Source organism: Labeo rohita, chromosome 21 (genome assembly GCF_022985175.1).
Source record: "Labeo rohita strain BAU-BD-2019 chromosome 21, IGBB_LRoh.1.0, whole genome shotgun sequence".
NCBI classification, from domain to species: Eukaryota; Metazoa; Chordata; class Actinopteri; order Cypriniformes; family Cyprinidae; genus Labeo; species Labeo rohita.
Window position 1 is genome coordinate 27036384 of NC_066889.1, and position 21669 is coordinate 27058052.

The window sequence follows — 21669 nt, forward strand, 5'->3', positions numbered from 1 at the left end:
TATTAATAATTTCAGTTAACTATAATAACCTTGGTTCTAAATTTCAGAAAGATAAATAAAAGTGATCATGAAAAATCTGATTAAATTATTCAAATAAACTGATCTTGGTGCAAGATTTTTTTGATTTATTATTTATATGTATACTAAATTAAATTAGCTGGATTAATGAGCTGAAATAAAATAAATTTAATTTTTTTTTAGTTAACCTGTTTTTTTTTATTTCAAATTATCAAAAATATATTTTAATATTTTCAGTTAACTATAATAACCCTGGTTTTAAATTTCAGAAAGATGAATGAAAATGATCATGAAAAATCTGATTAAATTATTAAATTAAACTGATCTTGGTGCAATAATTTATTATTTATTATTTATATGTATACTAAATTAAATTAGCTGAATTAATTACCTGAAATAAAATAAATATAAGTTTTTTTTCACATTTTATTTCAGTTAACTTTTTTTATTTTTATTTTAAATTTTCAAAAATATATTTAAATAATTTCAGTAAACCCTGGTTCTAAATTTGCCAAAAGATGAATGAAAATGTTAAATGTTAAAAAATTAAACTGATTTTGGTGCAAGAAACTTACTACTATAGACTACTATAAATTAACTTAAGGGAAAAAAGTGTATTTTCTGCATCACTCCTCACCCTCTCTTCTGCAGTGTCGTCGTCGCCCAGAGTGTTGAGAGCGTTTTCCACACGGGCGAGTCGGGCGCTCAGTGACAGCAGCAGGTTGACGATCTTCTCCAGGTCTCCGACGAACATGCGGTACTTCTCTTTCTCATTGGGTTTGCAGCGCTCCTGAACTAAAGCCTCCATGCTGTCGCCTAGAGCAGTGAAACGCTTCTGCTGCTCCAACAGGTCCTCTCTCTCTCCCTGCAGTGACTGCATGCTCACCTGCAAAGCCTGCAACAGCTCCACCTGCAGGACGAGACACAGTACTGCACCATAAACAAACAGCTTCATTCATGATTCAGGATGAATAAAGAATGGCTTTGTGTTCAGTGGCATTGTGTGCATTTTTGTGCCACTGCGTTCAATGAATACAACATGAATCCAGTATTAGAGTGTAAACAATGCAATCAAGGTTACCACACAGCAAATAAATAAAAAAACAAATATATTTAAATATAATTATTTACACATTACAGTATAAATGTATTTTTGAATAATTTTAGTAACTTATATCTGCTAGTTAATTTTTAGATATTAAAACATATTTACATAAATATATAAAAATGTATGTATACATATATATTGTAACTTATAAATATTAGTTATATATATACATATATATATATGTATATATAATAATAGCTTTTAGTTGTTTATATTTCCTAGTTATTGTTAGACATTAAAGCATATTTATAGAAATAAATACATCAAATGTGTGCATAAAAATAACAAATATTTATGGATAATATATTTTGGTAGGTTGTTATATGCTTATATTTGGAAAGTGCTTACATTTAGTAGTTGTTAAAACATTTGCATTAAGGTAATTGTATGTAAGAAAATATTACAAATATTTTAAATATAATATATTTTTGACAGGTTTTAATTACTTATATTTTCTAGTTATTTTTAGACATTAGAACATATTTATATAATGAACTAAAGTTTAAAATAAATAATAAATAGTTTAATGAAATGCAAGTATAAAAATATACATATTTATATTTCCTAGTTATTATTAGATGTTAAAACATTTAAAATCTATGTATAAAACTTATAACAAATATTTATGCATTACAAATACAAATATATTTTTGATTTTTGAAGTTTTAGTCACTTAAGCGAGTAGTAATTATCAGATGCTAAAACATAAATACATAAAAATGTTTGTATAAAAATGTTTATAAATTATAAATATATTTTTTGATAGGTATTAGTTACATTTTCTAGTTTTTAAAAAAAAATTATAACATTTAAATAAATCATATAAAATCTATAAATATTTATGCATTCCAAATATAAATATATGTTTGATACATTTTTATAGTTTTGATATATTTTTTTATATATATTCTTACATAAATATATAAAATGTATGTATAAAAATATATTTTTGATATAAGTTTTAGTCACTTATATTTCCTAGTTATTATCAGATGCTAAAACATATTTACAAAATATATAAAATGTATGTATAAAAATGTTTATAAATTAGAAATATAAACTTATTTTTTATAGGTATTAGTTACTTATATTTTCTAGTTATTTTTAAAAATGAAAACATTTAAATAAATCATATAAAATCTATAAATATTTATGCATTCTAAATATAAATATATTTTTGATACATTTATATATATATTTTTTATATATATTTTTAAATTAAATATATAAAATGTATTTATAAATAATTAAGTAATAATAAGTAATTACAAATATAAATACATTTTTGATAGGTCTTATATAGTTATTTTTAGACAGTAATACATATTTACATACTATAAAATCTATTTATAAAAAAATTATAAACATTTATAATTTACAAATATAAACATACAGGTTTAGTTATTTACATTTCCTAATTATTATTCCTATTTATATTTTCATTTATAAATGTGTATCTGACCTTCTTTTGAGTCAAGTAAGCTTCTTCGTCGTCCAGGTCGGTTTCCATTTTTCTTGGAACAGCCTGAGAGGGAGTATCTGGACCATCTTGAGCCCTAATGGAGGTCAAACACACCAAACAAAGAGTTTTACTCGTGGATGCCCTATTTTGTCAGATACACGGACAGAGGATGGCTAAAATCCACATTCCCTGTGTCAATCAGAGCACACGTAATTACACATTTAGCTCTGCAGCACGACAGAACGATCACACACCATGTGTCAATGGAGCAAAAAACTGCTGCGGTTAATAAGTGGGAGTTAAATGTTTTAAAAACAATGAACTGTGGTGTTACCATAGTGCATACAGTAAAATAAATGGGTTCAGTCCACAGGGAATGCATAAAAAATGTATAACGTAAATATAGTGCAAGTAGCTTTGGATGAAAGCATGTTTGTTTTTAAAAAAACAAACTATGTACTGAAAGTTGTGGTTTTTCAGTGTATTATGTCCAAAAAAATAATAATTCAGTGTTTGGTTAATCAGATGCATTTTCTAAATCATTTATTTAAGACAGAAACATTTTATGAGCCTGTCTGCAAAATTGTGTGTAGTTTCTATGAGTTTCTACATGCAGCAGGTGGAAGGCGAAATGTCTATTTCATGATCGGCCACTAGATGTCAGTGTCGTTCTGCGCTGTTTAGTGTGAAAAATCCGAAAACTAAACAAGAACATCTGTTTTCTGGATGTATGAGTTGAGTGAACATTTATCTGTTTTATTTGTGAGCTCCCGTGTGTTTGATATTGTTCCAAACATGCAGTTAGTGTGTTTGTGTTAGACATAAGCTGTAAATCCTGTTTTCAGTGTATATATTTCATGTTTTCTTCAAACACTTTCAAATTGTGGTAAAATAAGGCACCTCAGATCTGTGTATTTATGTTTTATTTGAGTACATGGATATTTTATTACCCTGAACCTTTTAAATATGTAATCCCTTGTTTGTGAACCTCTTTAATTGGAGTAATGATTTATGGATTTATATCCTCCTTATTTATTTATTTATTACATAAGAGCTGTGTGGCTGTTTTATGGGTGTGGCTTCCGGTCTCATCCCTGTCAAGCTATTTTTAGCTGTACAAAAAGCTGGTTTTGCTGCTTGATACTGCAAATTGGTGTGTCTTACCATATTATTTTAATGTGTTAAATTAATTATGAACACACTGGTTTGTAGTCTAAACAGTTTTACAATTTACTGCACGTTGTTATATATCAGGATTATATCAGCCATCTCCACAGTGAAGTTCACTGCAAAATTACAAAATAAATAAATTAAATAAAATAAGTGAATACTTTTTAATATTAGTAACTTTTTATATGTTTACTTTTTAGTTTAATAATTATAATTATTATTTTTAGGTTTAATAATTTTGGTACTTGTTCTTTTCAGTTAGTTGATTAGGCAATGGTTATCATTTTTTAATGTATTAATAGTAAATAATAAAAATTAATTACATAATAAAAAAATATAAAAATACGTAAATACTTTTTTTTTTTTTTTTAAAAATGAGTTACTTTTTATATTTGTACTTTTCATTTTAATAATAATAATATTAATTATTTTTTGGTAATTTTATAAACTTTACTTTACTAGTTTTTATATAACATATTTTTTATTTTAGTTTTAGATTTAATAGTTTTGGTACTTGTTCTTTTCAGTTAGTTCCTAAGGCAATGATTACCTTTTTATATTTATACTAAATGATACAAGTTCATTACAAAATTACAAAAAAAAATATATATATATTTTTTAAAAATGTGTTACTTTTTAAATATTTTTCCTTTTCATTTTTATAATAATAATAATTATTTTTGGCAATGTTATGAACGTTTATCATTTTTGATAGTTTTTATATAACTTTTTTTTTAGTTTCAGATTTAATAATTTTGGTACTTGTTCTTTTCAGTTAATTGCTAAGGCAATGATTATCATTTTATTTATTTATTAATACTAAATAAAAGTTCATTAGAAAATTACAAAATAAAAAATATATAAAAATAAGTAAATACATTTTTAATTAGCTAGTTACTTTTTTATATTTTTACTTTTTATTTTAATAATAATAATAATTATTATTTGTTAATTTTATTTATTTGTTTTTTTTTTTTAGCTTAATTTAAATGACTGAAAACAATTTTGAATAGTTTTCATTTTAGCTAAGTGTTTTTAGTTACTTTTTTATATTTTTACTTTTTATTTTAATAATAATAATAATTATTATTTGTTAATTTTATTTATTTGTTAATTTTTTTTTTTAGCTTAATTTAAATGACTGAAAACAATTTTGAATAGTTTTAATTTTAGCTAAGTGTAAAAACACTGCATCCTGGTTTCCAGATATTATTATCAGCTATTAACAACCCCATATTAGTCATTCACTGCCCTGTGTAGTGTGTAAATGCTATGGTAAATGAGTACAGTAATTAAAGTTAATGGTATACATCAAAGTACCACAATATTATCATTCAAAGCCATCTCTATACCACAGTACCGCCGCAGATGCTTTGTTCTAAGGAACATGAGTGAATTATGCACTAAATACAGGAAACATACAGAAGTGTGTCATTATCTTTACAGCATGATCTATTGATGAGTTATCACAATAAATTAAGCCATGACTTGTGAGCTCCCATACAATCAGCTTCAAACATAAAGATCGACTGTGAGCATAAAATCCACCTTATTATTGGTGTTTTACCTTCACCATCTGTTTAATGCTCACCTGTCACTCAAACGGTCACTGCCGCCGATCGTCCTGTGTGAAGGGAACATGTCCTCCATCAGATCGAGGGTGGTTTGCCCTGCCCAGGTGTCCAGGAGTGAGGTGAGCGATTTGTCGTGGTTCACCAGCTCTCGTGCTAAAGTCTCCACGAGCAGCTCTGCTTGCGTCCGCTCTCGTCTGGACAGCAGATGGTAGTCTGATCCCAGAATCTCTGAGGCGTCCTGCTCTAGAGGAGCGCTGATGGGAGACTGGGGTTGAGAGTCAGCGCTGGCGTTGTCAGGGCTCAGCGATGGTGTCGTGCAGTCGTTTGATGGTCGCTCAGGCTCTGGATGGACTGTTGCGTCAGTCAGACTCTCACAGTTGCTGCAACGTGAAATGAGAGAAAATCATGTTATGATAATGAGATTAAAAGATATCTGGGGTTCGATACAATTGACAGCATGACAAAAAATGAATTTACACCAATTTCTTTTTTTTTTAAATGCATAAAATAAGCATAAAAATAATGCATAAAAAAAATTTAAGCTTTATATTTCTGCTTTTAAATCCTCCACAAATTGGCCCTATTCACTTCTTTTTTTGTCTATATGGAATCTTGGCTAAAATATATATTTAGAAATATATGCTAAAAAAATAAATATATATATCTGGGTAAATAAATATTTTTCCTATTTAATATATACATTTAAAATGGGGAAAATATTTAGTTTAAACCTTCAAATGCCAAAATGTATTACAAAATGTACTTCAAGAGTCTGTCTAAAATCTAAAAAAATGCTATAAAATATTAAAAAAATAAAATATTAAAAAAATAAAATAAAATGGACAAAACAACCCTTTATTTCTGTTTTTAAAAAAGCTACGAATTGAAATTCTTTTTGTGGTAATCAACATTGTAAATGCAAAAAAAAAAAAAAAAAAAAAAAAAAAAAATAAAATAAATAAATAAATAAATAAATAAATAAAATAAAATAAAAGTACTTTCGGAGCCAGTGTTAAAATACTTTCTGATAAATGCAAAATGTTTTTAATAAAAATAAAATAAAATTAAATTAAATTAAATTGAAAGAAATTGACAAAATTAAGATGGGTATATGAAATAATATTATTTAGTATAATTAATATAATATAATGGGTTTTCTCACAATAACCTTGATTTTTGCTTTAAAAAGGGTACAAACTGAAATGATTTTTGTGGTAATCAACACTGTAAAGTAAAATAAAATAAAATACTTTAAGATGTTGAAATGTTAAACTACTTTCTGGGTAAATGCAGAATGTACTGTTTTAATAAAATTAATATATTTAGATTGATAATATATTAAGAATGGACAAAATTAAGAAAAATAATACTTTTTCTACATCTTGGGTTTTTCACAATAATTCACAAAAAACAAACAAACAAACAAAAAACAAGGTAAGAACTGAAATTCTATTTATGGTTAGCAAACTTGTCACATATGCTGCGGATTGAGTGTAACTTGTACTGAACTCAGAACATTCCTTTTGTGACTGTACTGTAACATTTTAACATGATGAATGTGATCGTCATGTTCGTTTGTTGTTCTTTGAACAACATTCCTATCAAACAAATCATAAGCCAAACCCTAGCCTACAGTGAAAAATCACGAGGGACATGATTGGCATATAAAAATGATATTGGCCAATTCCTTAACCCCTTAAATGTGGATGACCAACAGGAAGTGTGTCTCTACCTGATGGGCCATAATGGTCCCGGATGCTGTAAAGACACTTCCACGTTCTCCTCAACTGGGGGAGTGAGAGGCGGCGGAGGCGGGAAGTCCTCCATAATCTCCGTCTCTCTGATGGGCGGTGCTGGCGGCGGCGGTGGTGGAGGCAGAGGCGCTAAAAACACTTCATCATCATCCTGTGACACGGCTATACTCGGAACATCCTGAAGGTTAGACTCTGAAATCCGAAGAGAGAAAAGTGGCTTTGTTGGGAAAACCGGACCTTTGGGAAGGATTTGTGACCCTGTGACCTCCGGGTGTGGAGGTGACGGAGTGGCCACTGGACACGGGAAGTCCTTCAGGGTGTCTTCAGAAGTGCTGGTGTCGCTGGAGTTTTGCCGCACCATTCCCGGTGCTCCGGACGGACTCTTTTGACTTTGCGGGCCAGTTTCGGGAAATGCAATAGAATCCAGGTTGGGCTGACACAGCCTGTCTCCGTTATGCCAGTCCAGGCTGGCGACAGTGCCTGGAGAGGTGAAAGGGCAAGGAAGTCCCACAGATGCAGCCAGACCGGAAGCACTTTGCGCTCTAGGCCGGTCTGAATATCTCTGGCGCTCGCGCCTCAACACAGGTGCGTTTTGCTGGACAGGACCCTGGTTTAGCTGGTAACTCCTCTCCATACGTGCTGAACATGACGGTTGTTTGTGTCCCTGGTTCGCCAACACCCTATTAAAACATGCATATGAAATGAGCAAGTACAATCATGATGTTGTGCATGTCAGGTTTCCAATACCTGTCATTTCTAAAGAAAATAAATGCAAATGATTAATCCTTCAATGTCTGGTGGGAAGTCATGCATAGCTCAAAACAAACTCAAAAATAGCTACAGTGGGACTGTCACTGCTACTGACCAATTAAGGGGTTGTCTTTAATTTAAGACCTTTTATGGATAAATATTTCCATAAAACACTGTTTCAAATACTTGCAAAGAAATTCTTGCTCTTTAAAGGACTGATGTGCACAATTCTTAAATAAAAACGTTACTAATGCTAATTTGTCTGAATTTGAAGCCTATAGTGTGCAAATATCTACACATTATATATAGTACTCTATTTGTAGGATAGTGGAAGCGAATGTTTTTTTTTTAATGTATACACAAACCTGTTTTCAAAGGATTCCTTGGAGGAAGCTCTCAATAGCTGAAGGTCTCTGGCTAAGAAGTCCTAGACAAGGGAACAAATAATATTTTAAGCAAGTGACAAGTGTAGCACTTTCTGGTAGAGGTGGCAATAAAAAATAGTAAAGTTTCATACACCAGGAAGAGAAAGTTAATCATTATTTCACAGTTACCTCAAGCTTAGAGAACGTTGGTACTTTAATGTTAATTTTAAACTCAAGCGCATGCCATGACTACTGATAAACTAAGATCCGTTAATAAAAAAGAGACGCAGCATGACAACATCCTCATAGCTGAACTATGTCGTAGTCAGTTAGCATGAACATGTGCAGAGACTGTGACCTGAATGGTTTTTCACGTGTTTTATCTCATGCTTAAACCATTTTCAATTTTGGATTGCTGGAATCGTCTGGGATTTCACAGGATAGTTGTGTCTAATGTACACAGTCATCATCATACCAGAGCCATTATCGTTTACATAAAGGATAATTATTCTCCTAGATAAATGGCCTTCTTAACCCTTCCAAATATTTTAAACCCAAAACCATGACGGCTTGTCCATTATCTCCAACTCCTCCCATCTGGCACAGAAGGAGTGCAGTTATCTGTTGCACATCTGTCAGATCTCTGACTAAAGCCCAGGCTCTGTGGCACCAAACAGGAAGTGAGGAGCACTGGTCTCTTCCTGTGGAGCACCAGAAGTGGGTATCTGCCCATCTCGAGGAAAAGGACTACTCCTTTGTCCTATAACGGACAGACCACCAAGTACCATAATTGGCTGAAAACTTATGGAATGATTATCGTTGAACACCAGCTTGACTGTTCACCCAAAAATGTAAATGCCATCATTTACCCACTCTCTTATCATTCCAAAGACGACTTCTGTGGAACAGATAATTTGAAGAATGTTTCAGACTGTTTTTGTCTATACGATGAGCCCAAGTCAATGTCCTCAAAAACAATGTCCACTTGGACCCCATGGACTCTTATTCTATGGACAGCATTCTTCAATATATCCTTACTTGAAATGATACGAGGGTGAGCAAATGATGACCATTTTCATTTAAAAAAAATGTTTATAGCTCGCTTGTGATTGGGTGTGGGAATGTTGCTTCTGAGAAGCATTAATTCTCTTCAGTTCTGAGGGTTTTTTCATTAGCTTTCAAGCTAGGGAAACTCTGAGTGAGTAATCGGTTTTAACTACTCAATAAGAGAGTTAAAATAGGCAGATTTACTCTGCCATAAACGTTATTGTTTAACTTTGTGTGGTATGAAGTCACGTTGCTTCAGTGATCTAACCAATGACACAGTCAAGTTCACCCAGCTGGTTTGCCACCTACTAAATGATTGTTACCTGACTAAAGTTTTCCACTGGAGATGACCTGGAACGGAAGTGCTGGGAAATGGGACGTTCTTCACTATGGTCCAGCAAATCCTCAGCTGAGGCCGACCTCCCTGAGCTTCTGGCAGAGGTGGCTCTCTCAAAAGTGGCTTCCAAGTGCTGTCTGCTCAGGGCTGGGCCTGATTTGTAAGATTCAAAATTTGTGCCTTGTGCCTGCTGGCTAAAAACCTCAGGGCGTGTTTGATTTTGGCTGCCCTTAAGGGGGTAAAAGGAGCTTTGCATTCCTGCTGGAACGGTGGAGACTTTACGTATACCACCAGTGAGGCCCTCATATACTGGCTCTTGCAAAGAGGTCATACTTGGGGTGGAGATGAGGCTTCGTGAGTCGGCAGAAGCAGACTGTAGATAAGCGCTATGTGGGCGGTTTGGACGTCCGTCTACTCTTCTACCTGTTTTGCGCTCCATATACTGAACAAGTGCATCTTGCTGCATCTGCTTCAAATCAGGCCTGGAGGAGAACAATCTGGGGTCAGCGTTACGATTCGCCACCTGCTCGAACATCCTGCGTCTGTCGGCAACACTCGTCTCACTTGCCAGAGACTGCTGTTGAACATTCCTGTCAGCCTGATTGGTTTCCTGAGTGAACACTCCAACTTCATGCATGTTTTCAGGCTCAGAATACGACCGTTTCTTTTGCTCCATTGTGAATCGTTTACGTCCACAGATCCGCATAACTGGGGGTCCAATGGCCGGGACGCTGGGGAGGTCAGGAGGAGTGACTCTGTTTGGTGCTTCAACAGGAACAATATGGCGTTCCTTTGGAGTGTGCGGGGATGTCGTAGCCGGTTTGGGACTTGTACTGGGTCCTTTTCGTTCTAGAGACATGTGTTTAGCTGGCACAGGTGGAGGGTTAACTTTAAGGTCATGTCTTCTGAAGGAAGTTGACCGCAGAACCTTAGACTGGGCATCTTTAAGGCTGTCTCTATATGTTCTGTTGAAAGATGTGTCTTGGATGGTGCCCAAGATGTCATGAAGGTCACCTCTCCCATGGATGTCTTTACCATTCCCCTCACCAAGCTGAAAGGTGCTTTTACTTCTTTGAAGATAATTCTTGTGCGAAACAACAGGTTCTTGCTGCTGCCAATGCTGGACATGATCATTACTCCCACGTCTTGTTAGGAAATCCTGATGCATATCCATGTGTCCATCATAACTTCCCATGCTAGAAGTACTTCGAGTTCTCCCATGGGTGACCGAGCTGTTGCTTCTCTCCAACATGCTGCGCACATCCTCTACACCAGAGAAGGAGCCCTTGGCACTGGAAGGTCTTGGCGTTTGGCTCGGACGAGTAATAGAACCATGGTGGGAAAGGCTGCGAGGTTTGACTTGCTGTCTTTCAAAATGACTTACTTTCTCAAGCACAGACATGCTACGCTCACTTTGGAAACTGGATTGGCTTGTTGAACTCTCTGGACTGGCACATCGTTGAACCTCGACAAGTGCATTCTCCAGTTTGGTCAGGGGGTGATCCAGGTCTTGCTCTTTTTGCTGGAGAGCACTAGAGTCAATGTAGTGTCTTGAAGGTTTGACTATGTGGTCACTTCCTTGAGTCTGAATGAAGTTTTCTCTGTATGTTTGAGCAACTTGTATCTGTGAAGGTTTCCCAGTGTAAACTGGGTCTGGATGGATGCTTTGCTCATTGCATTTATTTTGTTCTTCATCTAGAGGTGGCCTATAGTTGTCGTAATCTTCCATACCAACTGAGAACCTTGGTCTCTCTCCTCTTGGCTGCACAGGGGTGTAAGGGTCCCTTCTTTCCTGGGGTATATATGGTGTTTGTGACTTCTGTGTTTGTGGCTGCAAATGGGGCCGATAAAAACCAGCTTTGACTTGAGTGTCATCTTGCACTTTATCGAAGAGCTTTGGTTGTGCCGAAACATGGGTTTGGACAAGGTTTGAGCTAGGAACATTGCTTTGGTATCCGTTTTCAACGGTGACCCTGTCCTCTTTCACTGGTCCACCTAAGTGGTCACAGTGATTGTTGTGCTTGCTCTCCTTGGCCAGTGCCGGGTAGACACTCCCAGAGCTAGGGTTGTTGGTTGGGATTTGTGCAAAATGAGGCTCGGGAGGTGGAACAGGGTAGATGCCAGTGGGTAACATGAGGCGGCCGGGTTGTGCGGCCTGAGGAAAACCCTGTTTGGGTTTGGTGGTGGGGCTACTTTCAGGGCTTTTTTCTATCACTGTGTGCAACTGTCCTTCAGCTCCAAACGAGGACTTTCCCGTTGCCACAGACCCACTTGAGTGATGCCAGGAACCTTTGTGAAGCGCACGTTGTGATCGAGCATGTTCAAGACTCGACCAAGAGTTGGGACGCTCATGATTGCGAAATGCTGCATAGCTGTCACTGCGTAACGGAGGTGCTGGCGCCCCCTTTAGGTTCTCGTAGGAGTGCCGGTTGTGCGGTGGATCCCACACTGGCCCAACACTGTGGCGTTGTGAGCTGGAGGTGCTTCCACTACTCCCACTGCTTCCACTACTACTACTGCCACGATGACAGATCTGGCCTGAGACATTCCCACTTCTAGACTGTGCTCTGCTGTCACCGGATCTCATAAGGGCTGCAGAGCTGATCTCATGCTCTTCAGACACACCCTGCTGGGGGTCGTACACAGTGCGTACATAGCGTATATCAGCCTGCTGCATCCCTTCCCTCTGTGGAACGTTCTCCATGGAATATGACCTCTCCTTGTTAAACGACGGTGCTGCTGCAAGATACTCCGGAATACTGGAGCTGGTCGAGAAGGAACTGTATGCCGAATCCCGCTTGCTGTGCAGGTGATCAATGCTGCTGGAGGACTTGGAGGATGATAGTTGATAGCAGGAGCTGTAGGCTGGGTGAGTGTGGTCTAGGCTCTCCATGCTGCCCCGGGAACTGTACTGATCTGGGCTCTTTCTAAGGAACCCTGTCTCAAATCCCGATAGGTCTGTGGTGGAGGCACTACAGGAAAAAACAAGAGACGCATGAATTCGATAGTTATCAGCTAAAGAATATGTTAAATAGTAATGAATTTTGGTTATTGAACTGGGGTGGGGAACAAAAAGATAAGAATAGGCCGAAGAGCAATAATATTGTTTTACTGGGTATTATGCCAACAGATTGAGATACTATTATGGCTGTCTGTCTGATCTAAATTAGAAGCTGTTACAAACTTGGATACACATAAAATACATTGATTTACTGCTTCTTATGTAATAAGAATGAGCTCACAGTCACAATTTGAGTTTGCTATACATGTGACTCAATTATTCACCAGAAAGACCAAAGATTAGATTACGACTGATAAGAATAACTATCACAACGTCTGGACTGTTTACAACATATCTGGTGTCGATTACACTGTAAAATCGTACTTTCACTTCGTTCTTCTCTGTCCTAATGATTATGTGACAAATCTAAACCAAGCTTATTGACTCTGGGAATCGGTTGTGGAATCATGGCAATATGTTTTTGCATGTGTGTGGGACAACGATGCACTGGGTCTGCTGAGGCGACTGCCCTTTTATGGGTATATGATAGCTGGACTCTGAAAGCTGGCATGGTATTTCTGCTGGCATAATTAACATGATGTCACTGACCCATTGTCAACAGCTCTGCAGTTACCCCTCTAAGAACTAGATCAGCCAATCACAAGTCAGTCTATCAAACAATGTCCTCCGCATCTCAGAAATTCGGAACGCTATTGGTGTAGCCCACGGTGACCATCACCATAGGAACCTTTAGAGGGTTGTTGAGGGAGTGTCATCCCAAAGAATGTTTTTTTCATTAGGCCGTGCGTCAATGCTTGGCTCTCTGGTCCTCTTTAAACACTCTAAATGTTTTTCTTTCGGTGTCATCATTGATGGCCCTCGAACATTCTGGTCTAAATACAGTGATAATGACCGAGATAACGCGCACAAGGTTTTTGACTGTTTGGGTGAAGTATGCAGCAACTAAATAAATCATGTCCATGATTATACACAACAGGAAACCATCAACAGAAAGACAATAGAGCCACTTCTGACCAAAATAATCAACATTCATATCTACTAACAGTCATGTTAATGGACTTAGAGGGATAGTTCACCCAAAAATGAAAAATCTGTCATAAATTACTCAACCTCATGTCGTTCCAAACCCGTTAGACCTTCGTACATCTTCGGAACACAAAGATATTTTTGATGGAATCAAAGAGCTTTCTGACCTTGCATAGGCAGCAACGCAACCACATTCAAGGCCCAGAAAGGGAGTGAGGACATGGTTAAAATAGTCCATGTGACATCATGTGATGTGGTTCAACCTTAATTTTATAAAGCTACAGGAATATTTTTGTGTGCAAAAAAACCCAGACTTTATTCAACAATTTGGAGTACTTAACATGGACATTTTTTTGGCTTTTTACACCTTTATTATGAGAGGACAGTGGAGAGCTGACAGGAAAGTACTGAGACGAGAGAGGGGAACAGGATCGGCAAAGGACCTCAAGGCGGGATTCGAACTCAGGTCCCTGGAACGCAGTTGCGTGATATGGAAATGCACTAACCACAAGGCTATGGGTTCTGACAACATGGACTATTTTAATGACTACATTTTCTATTTTAATGACTATTTCAATAACTAAATTTGCATTACGAAGATAAACAATGGTCTTATGGGTTTGGAACGACATGAGTGTGAGTTTTTTATAATAGAATTTGCATTTTTGGGTGAACTATCCCTTTAAGTCATTGGCTTATGAATATGCACCACATGCCACTACATCGTCAAGAGCTAATTTAAAATAGTTTAGTGTCTGTGGTACGCTAAATGACATATTCAAGTATCAAGATATTGCAACTTACAGAAAATACCGCATGAAGTCAAATCAGGTGGTGCAACCCAAACTAAGGACACAAAATGTTCTGTCTCTGAATAAATGTCTTCATTGTTAGTGGATTATTGCTAAGCTGACTTGGCAGATCCTTCAGTTGCATTGCTGGGAACTGTAAAAAATGTCATCCTCACTATTATATCTCAGTCATGATCGAATCTGACATGATATCCTTGTGAAACATAGAGACACAACGGATGAAGAAAGACAGACTGCTACTGTGTTTGCTCTTAAAAAAGCATCAGAATGCAGGTGTGTTTGTGTTCGAGTTACACTGACCTGGAGTGGTAGTTTTGGTGCCAGGGGGCTCCCACACCACCCTGGGTGACTTGCATCATGCTGTCTGAGTCCTGAGGGCCCTCGCCCAGCTTTGTAGAATGCCAGGAATGAGGTCGAGATCCAGGCTCACTCCGTCTGGGAAAGAGAGATTTAACGAAACTTAAAAGTCTGTTGCAGAATGCAACACAAATAGAGCGACTATGCTAAAATACAAAAACAAAGTCGGACATAGTTTAGTGAGACGTCCAAGTAGTTTAATGTAAACATAAAGCATGCATTGTCTTTTGTAGTCAAGGCCACTGAGGATCAAAACAGCCCTGAAGAATGTGGCACTGCCTTATAACCAGGATCTCACTCTGTAAACATCAGTAAATAGATACTTCCTAATCTAAGTCACTGACAGAATGAACGCTGATATATTTATATATTATAAATATTTATTCCTAAGAATGAGAAATAAATGTCTGGGAAGCTGGAATTCTATTTCTGTTTTTTTGGCACAGGGTTCTGAAGTGTTTTCGAAACATGGCAAGAATGCCGGCATTGTCTCAAACAAAAACATTTTTGGTTTCAAACGGCGTGGAACATAATGGATGTTTTTCATATAACGATCAGCAGACTGTCTGTACCTACTGCTGCTCCAGACATTCAAACGCACACACAATGCCAGTTTGTGCCCAAACAGGCTGCTGACTGAAGTGACCTACTAAGATCTTTAATGATGGTGTGAGATCAGTAGCCAGAAAGACAAAGCCAGTATGAGACTAAAGATCATGTTCAGTCAGCTGACTGGGCAAATGTAGCACATACCTCTGTTAGTACTGTTGTAGAATTGTGCCATTCTGTAAGTTTCAGGACATGAGTATTGTAGTTAGGGCTGGACGATTAATCGAAAAATCATAACCTCAAATTTTTTAATCCTGTTAATTCCTTCCCTTTTGCAACGTCTCACATGTGAGTTTGAGATAACAGAATTTAAACTTTTACATGCAGCGCTGCTCATCAATGTCAGTTCTAAAACAGTGGACCAATCAGAAGACCACGGAGGCGGGGCAAGTGTTGCAAGCTTTTGTTCACAGTTGTAGGTTGACATGGCAACTTTTGTATTTGACAGCAACATGGCAGAGTAGGCATTCTACACTGTGCTTTGTTTTAAAAACCATTTCCGAGCGCTGCGTCTCGCGTTTTTAGATGCTAAGATCTATTCTGTGCAACTTAAATATAATAAAAATAAACGTTTGTTAATCGTAATTGAGGTAAAACATTCAGTTAATCGCAGTAGGAACGTTTTTAGGAAAGTAGGACGGGATTTGGCGGGAAAAAAAGAATTGCGATTTGAAATTGAGCGATTTTTAAAAACTAAAATCAGTATGTCTATAATAATAATAATTTATGATGTCTCTTACTGAAATATGCAGTAGAAACCCATGAAAGATTTACACATTGTTTTATACATACTTTGAACTATAGGGGGCGCAACGTTTTGATGATGTGAAATTGTTGCACAACATATAAAATAAAATATTGACACAATGACCACAGCTACTGAAAGAGCTTACGAATGGTGATGGATATGAGCGTAGGCTTCAACCAAATGCCCACAAGTTCTTTGGTTTTTCAGCGTTTTTGAGTATTTGAACCCTTACCAACAATGACTGTATGATTTTGAGATCCATCTTTTCACACTGAGGACAACTGAGGGACTCATATGCAACTATTACAGAAGGTTCAAACACTCACTGATCCTCTAGAAGGAAAAACAATGCATTAAGAGCTCGGGGGTGAAAACTTTTGAACAGAATTAGGATGTGTGCATTTTTCTTATTTTGCCTAAATATCATGTTTTTTCATTTAGCACTGCCCTTCAGAATCTACAGAAGATACTTGCATGTTTCCCAGAAGACAAAATAAGTTAAATTTACCCTGATCTTAAAATTCCAAAAGTTTTCAACCCCCGGCTCTTAATGCATCGTTTTTCCTTCTGGAGCAAATGCAGTGAGCATTTGAACCTTTAATAGTCCCTCATACGAGTCCCTCAGTTGTCCTCAGTGTGAAAAGATGGATCTCAAAATCATACAGTCACTGTTGGAAAGGGTTCAAATACACAAAAATGCTGGAAAACCAAAGAATGGATTTTTATGAAGAACAGACAGGCAGTTTAACTTTTTAGGACAAACAAGGGACTCATGAACAACTACTGCTAAAAAAAACACAGCTGAGGATCATTCAGGTAACAACACAGTATTAAGAATCAAGCGTATGTAAACTTTTAAACAGGGTATTTTCTCTTGTGGACTATTAGTAAACATCTTTTATGTGAAATATCTTATTCAGGTTAGTACTAAATTAAAAATAACATGCATTTTGTATGATCCCTCTTATTTTGGTAAAATAATTAACATTTTGCAGATTCTGCAAGGTGTATGTAAACTTTTGACCTCAACTGTATATTATACATCAATATGACAACAACAAAAATAAATAAATAAATGTATAAATAAAAAAATGAAACAAAATAACAGTACTATTGTAATATGTCACTGTAAAATAAAAAAATAATACGTCTTTGTTTGAGGAGCTGCAATGTCCTCCACAGAGCTACACCTACATGAGATCGCATTTCGCAGTACAATGAAGTTTCTTGGCCTCCACATAGATTGTTTCCCTAACAACCCACTCCCTTAAACTTTGACCCTGCTCTATGGAGACAGATCAGACGGTGCATCTGCAAAACATCTGGCTTTTATGACGTGTTGCTATGGAAGTGACTTTCTTGCTGCTTTAACACACCCTTTTCCAAAGGGCCGCTCCTTCTGACCAGGCTAGATTTGGACAAGATCTGCCAAAATGACTCCCTCACGTAAACCATTCGCAATCAATCTTGAGCAAGAAACAGAAAAAACTTTTGACCACCTTATGATGGTTCGAACTGCGGTTAGATCGGAAATGTTCGCGTAAACAGGAAACGCTGATCTAGCAGGAATGCAGATATATTATCTAGGGAGGTTAATTATGTTGCATTTTTTGCTGTAATGATGAATCATATATTCAGATTGTGGATTCATGCCCTGGATGACCTGATAGACAAGAGGTTATTCAAATACTTTGAGGTTGATTATTATGAACTAAAAATAGAACTATTAAAACATTTTTGTAAAATGTAATGCTGAAATAAAATAAAAATAAGAAAATAAATTATATTATTTAATATTATTATATTATTTAATAAACTAATAAACAATTTTTTAAAAATGTTTTTAAAGAAATCTCTTCTGCTCACCAAGCCTGCATTTATTTGATCCAAAGTACAGCAAAAACAGTAAAATTTTGAATTTTTTTTTCTGTTTAAAAATCACTGTTTTCTATTTGAATATATTTTAAAATGTAATTTATTCCTGTGATTTTAAGACTGAATTTTTAGCATTATTATTGCAGTCACATGATCCTTCAGAAATCATTGTAATATTCTGACTCTTTTTGCTGCTCAAAAAACATTTATTATTTTTATTATGTTGAAAACAGCTGAGTAGAATTTTTCAGGTTTCTTTGATCAATAGAAAGTTCAGAACAGCATTTATCTAAAATAGAAATCTTTTGTAACATTATGAATGTTTTTATCATCACTTTTGATCAATTTAAAGCATCCTTGTTAAATAAAAGTATTCATTTCAATTTTAGACTGTATAATGTTACAAAAGCTTTTTATTTCAAATAAATGCTAATCTTTGGATCTTTCTATTCATCAAAGAATCCTGAAAAAAAAGTACTCATCTGTTTTAAATATTGATAATAATAATGATAATAAAAAATGTTATCTGAACCACAAATAAGCATATTAGAATGATTTCTGATGGATCACGTGACACTGAATACTGAAGTAATGATGCTGAAAATTTAGTTTTGATCACAGGAATAAATTACATTTTAAAATATGTTCAAATAGAAAGCAGTTATATTAAATAGTAAAAATATTTCACAATATTACTGCTTTTGCTGTATTTTTCTAATAATTGCAGGCTTGGTGAACAAAAGAGTCTTTAAAAAACATTCAAAATCTTACTGTTCACAAACTTTTGACTGGTAGTGTAAGTTTACGTTGAAGCACAAAAATGAATGAACTGTAAAAAAATAACTAAAACTAAACTAAAAGTAATATAAAATATAAACAAAAATATAATAAAATATAAACACTATTACAACAAATAAGTTTAAAACCAAAAACTTTAACTAAAATGTAAAAATTAAACTAAATCAAACTTTAATCTAAAATCTAAATCTTTAGTATAACATTAATCTAAAATTTAAAATGAAAATCGAATTCAAAATATTAAGAAATACTACAGTAAATAATAAAATAAAATAAAAAACACTTAAAGCAACTGTTCAATGACTACTAGAATTAGAAATTGACTTGCAACACTGCATTTTCCAAAGTGTCTTCTTTTGTGTTCCACATAAGAGAGAAAGCCATTCGGGTTTGGTGTGAATGAATCATGACAGAATTTTAATTTCTTTTCACTTTATAGGTTTATAAGGGTTTATAAAGATTTATAGTGCAAGTAATCAACATAAAGCAGGTCATGGACCTTCCTCAAACCCAGTAGCATTCTGGTTAAAGCATTACCTGACCTGCAACCCATCATTCCCTCACTATCCTCCCTTACTGAGTTACCTTGCAGTCAGTCTCAGCACTTTAGAGATCAGTCCAGTAGCCAGCCCGTTGACACTGGTCTCCGACGGCGCCTTGCAAAGCGCCCCGTCCGATCTTCCGAGGTTTGATTTCTGCTTCCTCCGCAGCTTTTTGCGGTAAAATGCCCCGAGTAGCTCCATGCCGTCTTTCGCCGTCTTCTGACAAACTGAGAGTAGACCACGAAGCGGCTGGAAGGGTTGGCGTGGCGCGGTTTGACGACGCAAAGATCGTTAAAACACGCAATTAAGCATCATTAAAAAGTCCCACGATAAGAACTAGAATAAACATCCTGCCCTCGTCAGCACTGGACAAACATATTTCAAAAACGAAGATATGGAGCTTCCTTTCTGGGATTGGATATTAGAAAGTGCTGGATATAAGAAATAGTACAATAACGCAGCCGCGGGCAAATGCGAACACATGATAGCATGCGTTCATAAGATCAAACAAAGACTGGCCTTTGTGTGCATCTTCCTCTCTTCCTTTCTTTTTCTCCCTCTTCGTCATCATGATAATCCACGTGATCCCAGCAAGTCAACAAGCCTCTCCGTGCCCAGAGGGCATTATGGGAACAGGAAGGCCACAGTTTGGGTGTGTCGCAGGGTTGCTTTCATGTGTCGCTGACAGCCGTCTCCGGGCCTGCGGGGAATATGGGCAGGTGTAATGGCACAGGTGTCTTCACCTGTCTGCAGAATAAGGCCACTTGGACGTGAGCGACTTGGTGACATATTGCTCAGTTGACCCTGAGGTTTCTTTCACCCGTTAATGACACCCGAGTACAATAACCGCCGATTTCCGAGGCATCCCGTCGTTCCCAGGGGAGACGCTTCGCGCCACGCTCTCATGGTAACCTGACTCTTAGGGAATCCAAAGGGTCTGACCCACAAAAAACCCCAAAACCGTCTCTCTCGGGCCTTCTCGTCGCCTCCCCGGCTGGGGCAGACTGCAGAGGGTGTGTCCTGCTGCAGAAACCTTATCTGATCCCTGGGAACACGGCTCGTCAACTACGCTAATCTGTTTGATCTGAAGGGAAGCTGAAATTGGAGAGCTGGATTAGGCGGGAACGGTGGGGTTTGTTGGAGAGTGGAGATGCTCGCTAAATACTGTCTGTCTGTCCGGAGAGGTGTCTGTTAGATAGATATAGTTGTGGTGGAGGAGGTTGCAAACAACATCCCAATTTGCATACATCTATACACTAAATATACTTCAATGGTCATAAGAAAACAATCAATGTATACAACATGTTCATTTTTATAGTTTTTTTCTAAAAATTATGGTAGGGCACTATGATTTCTGTGATTCTGAAAACGGACAGAATTGTGGAATCCAGTCATAAAAATATAATTTACTGCATAACGCAGGATGTTACAAAATTTGACCAATTTGGGATGATTAAATCAAATTGTTATATCATATACAAACAGAAAGGTCAACGTTTTCATAGCAACCCATCATAATAAAAGTATGGTTCAACCTGAAGAAATTATGACATAAATGTATTACTTACTGTAACGATAGTAGTACTACTACTACTACTAATAATAAAATTATTATTATAAGGAATATTTACTAGAATTATTTACTAGAATTTATTTGCCAGAAAAATGTAAATAAACAACAACAAAAAAAAAGAAATCAGTAAAATAATAATAAAATCAATTAACTGGACATGCTTTTGGTTATTAAAATGTAATGAAACCAAATAAATGGAAAACACAAACTTAGTAAAAAAAATAAAAATAAATAAATAAGTTGAGAAAAAATCTTTCATAGGGCCTTAAAAATGTAAGTTTTGCTGAACTTTTAATAAACTGCTGCTAAATTGTGTAAGTAAAAACAGAATCTAGAATAATTAAAACTGAAAAAAAATAAAAATAAAACAAAACAGATTTCATAGGGCCCTACTTTGCTCACAAAGACTGTATTTATTTGATCAAAAATACAGTAATATTGTGAAATATTACTTTTGATGTTAATTTATTTTAGAATTCAATTTTGATGGCAAAGCTGAATTTTCAGTGTCACATGATTCTTTAAAAATCATTTCATTATGCTGATTGTTGTGCTGCTTCATTTTTGTGGAATTATTATTATTATTATTTTGAATTGATTTTTTTTGGTAAAAATTTTAATGTATTTACTGTTACATTTGATCACATTTAATGCATTCTTTCTGAATAAAACATTAATTTCTTGCAAAATATAATATTTTAAGTCACGCAGATGCTAGCAAA

The 21669-nt window shown here is 35.7% G+C and overlaps 1 protein-coding gene across 4 annotated transcripts in view; it reads right to left on the minus strand.

Annotated features, from left to right (window-relative positions):
• The window catches only part of shroom3 (shroom family member 3), a 70700-nt gene that overhangs the window by 5054 nt on the left and 43977 nt on the right, over positions 1 to 21669 (minus strand). For 3 of the 4 annotated variants that reach the window (XM_051093042.1, XM_051093044.1, XM_051093045.1), the window contains 7 exons: positions 14746 to 14880; positions 9572 to 12557; positions 8202 to 8263; positions 7065 to 7766; positions 5350 to 5712; positions 2589 to 2682; positions 656 to 928 (listed from right to left, as the gene is read on the minus strand). In XM_051093042.1, coding sequence (XP_050948999.1) covers positions 656 to 928; positions 2589 to 2682; positions 5350 to 5712; positions 7065 to 7766; positions 8202 to 8263; positions 9572 to 12557; positions 14746 to 14880 — 4615 coding nt within the window. Of the gene's footprint in view, positions 1 to 655; positions 929 to 2588; positions 2683 to 5349; positions 5713 to 7064; positions 7767 to 8201; positions 8264 to 9571; positions 12558 to 14745; positions 14881 to 19417; positions 19684 to 21669 lie in introns of those variants that run through there. The other variant, XM_051093043.1, reaches the window with a different exon arrangement.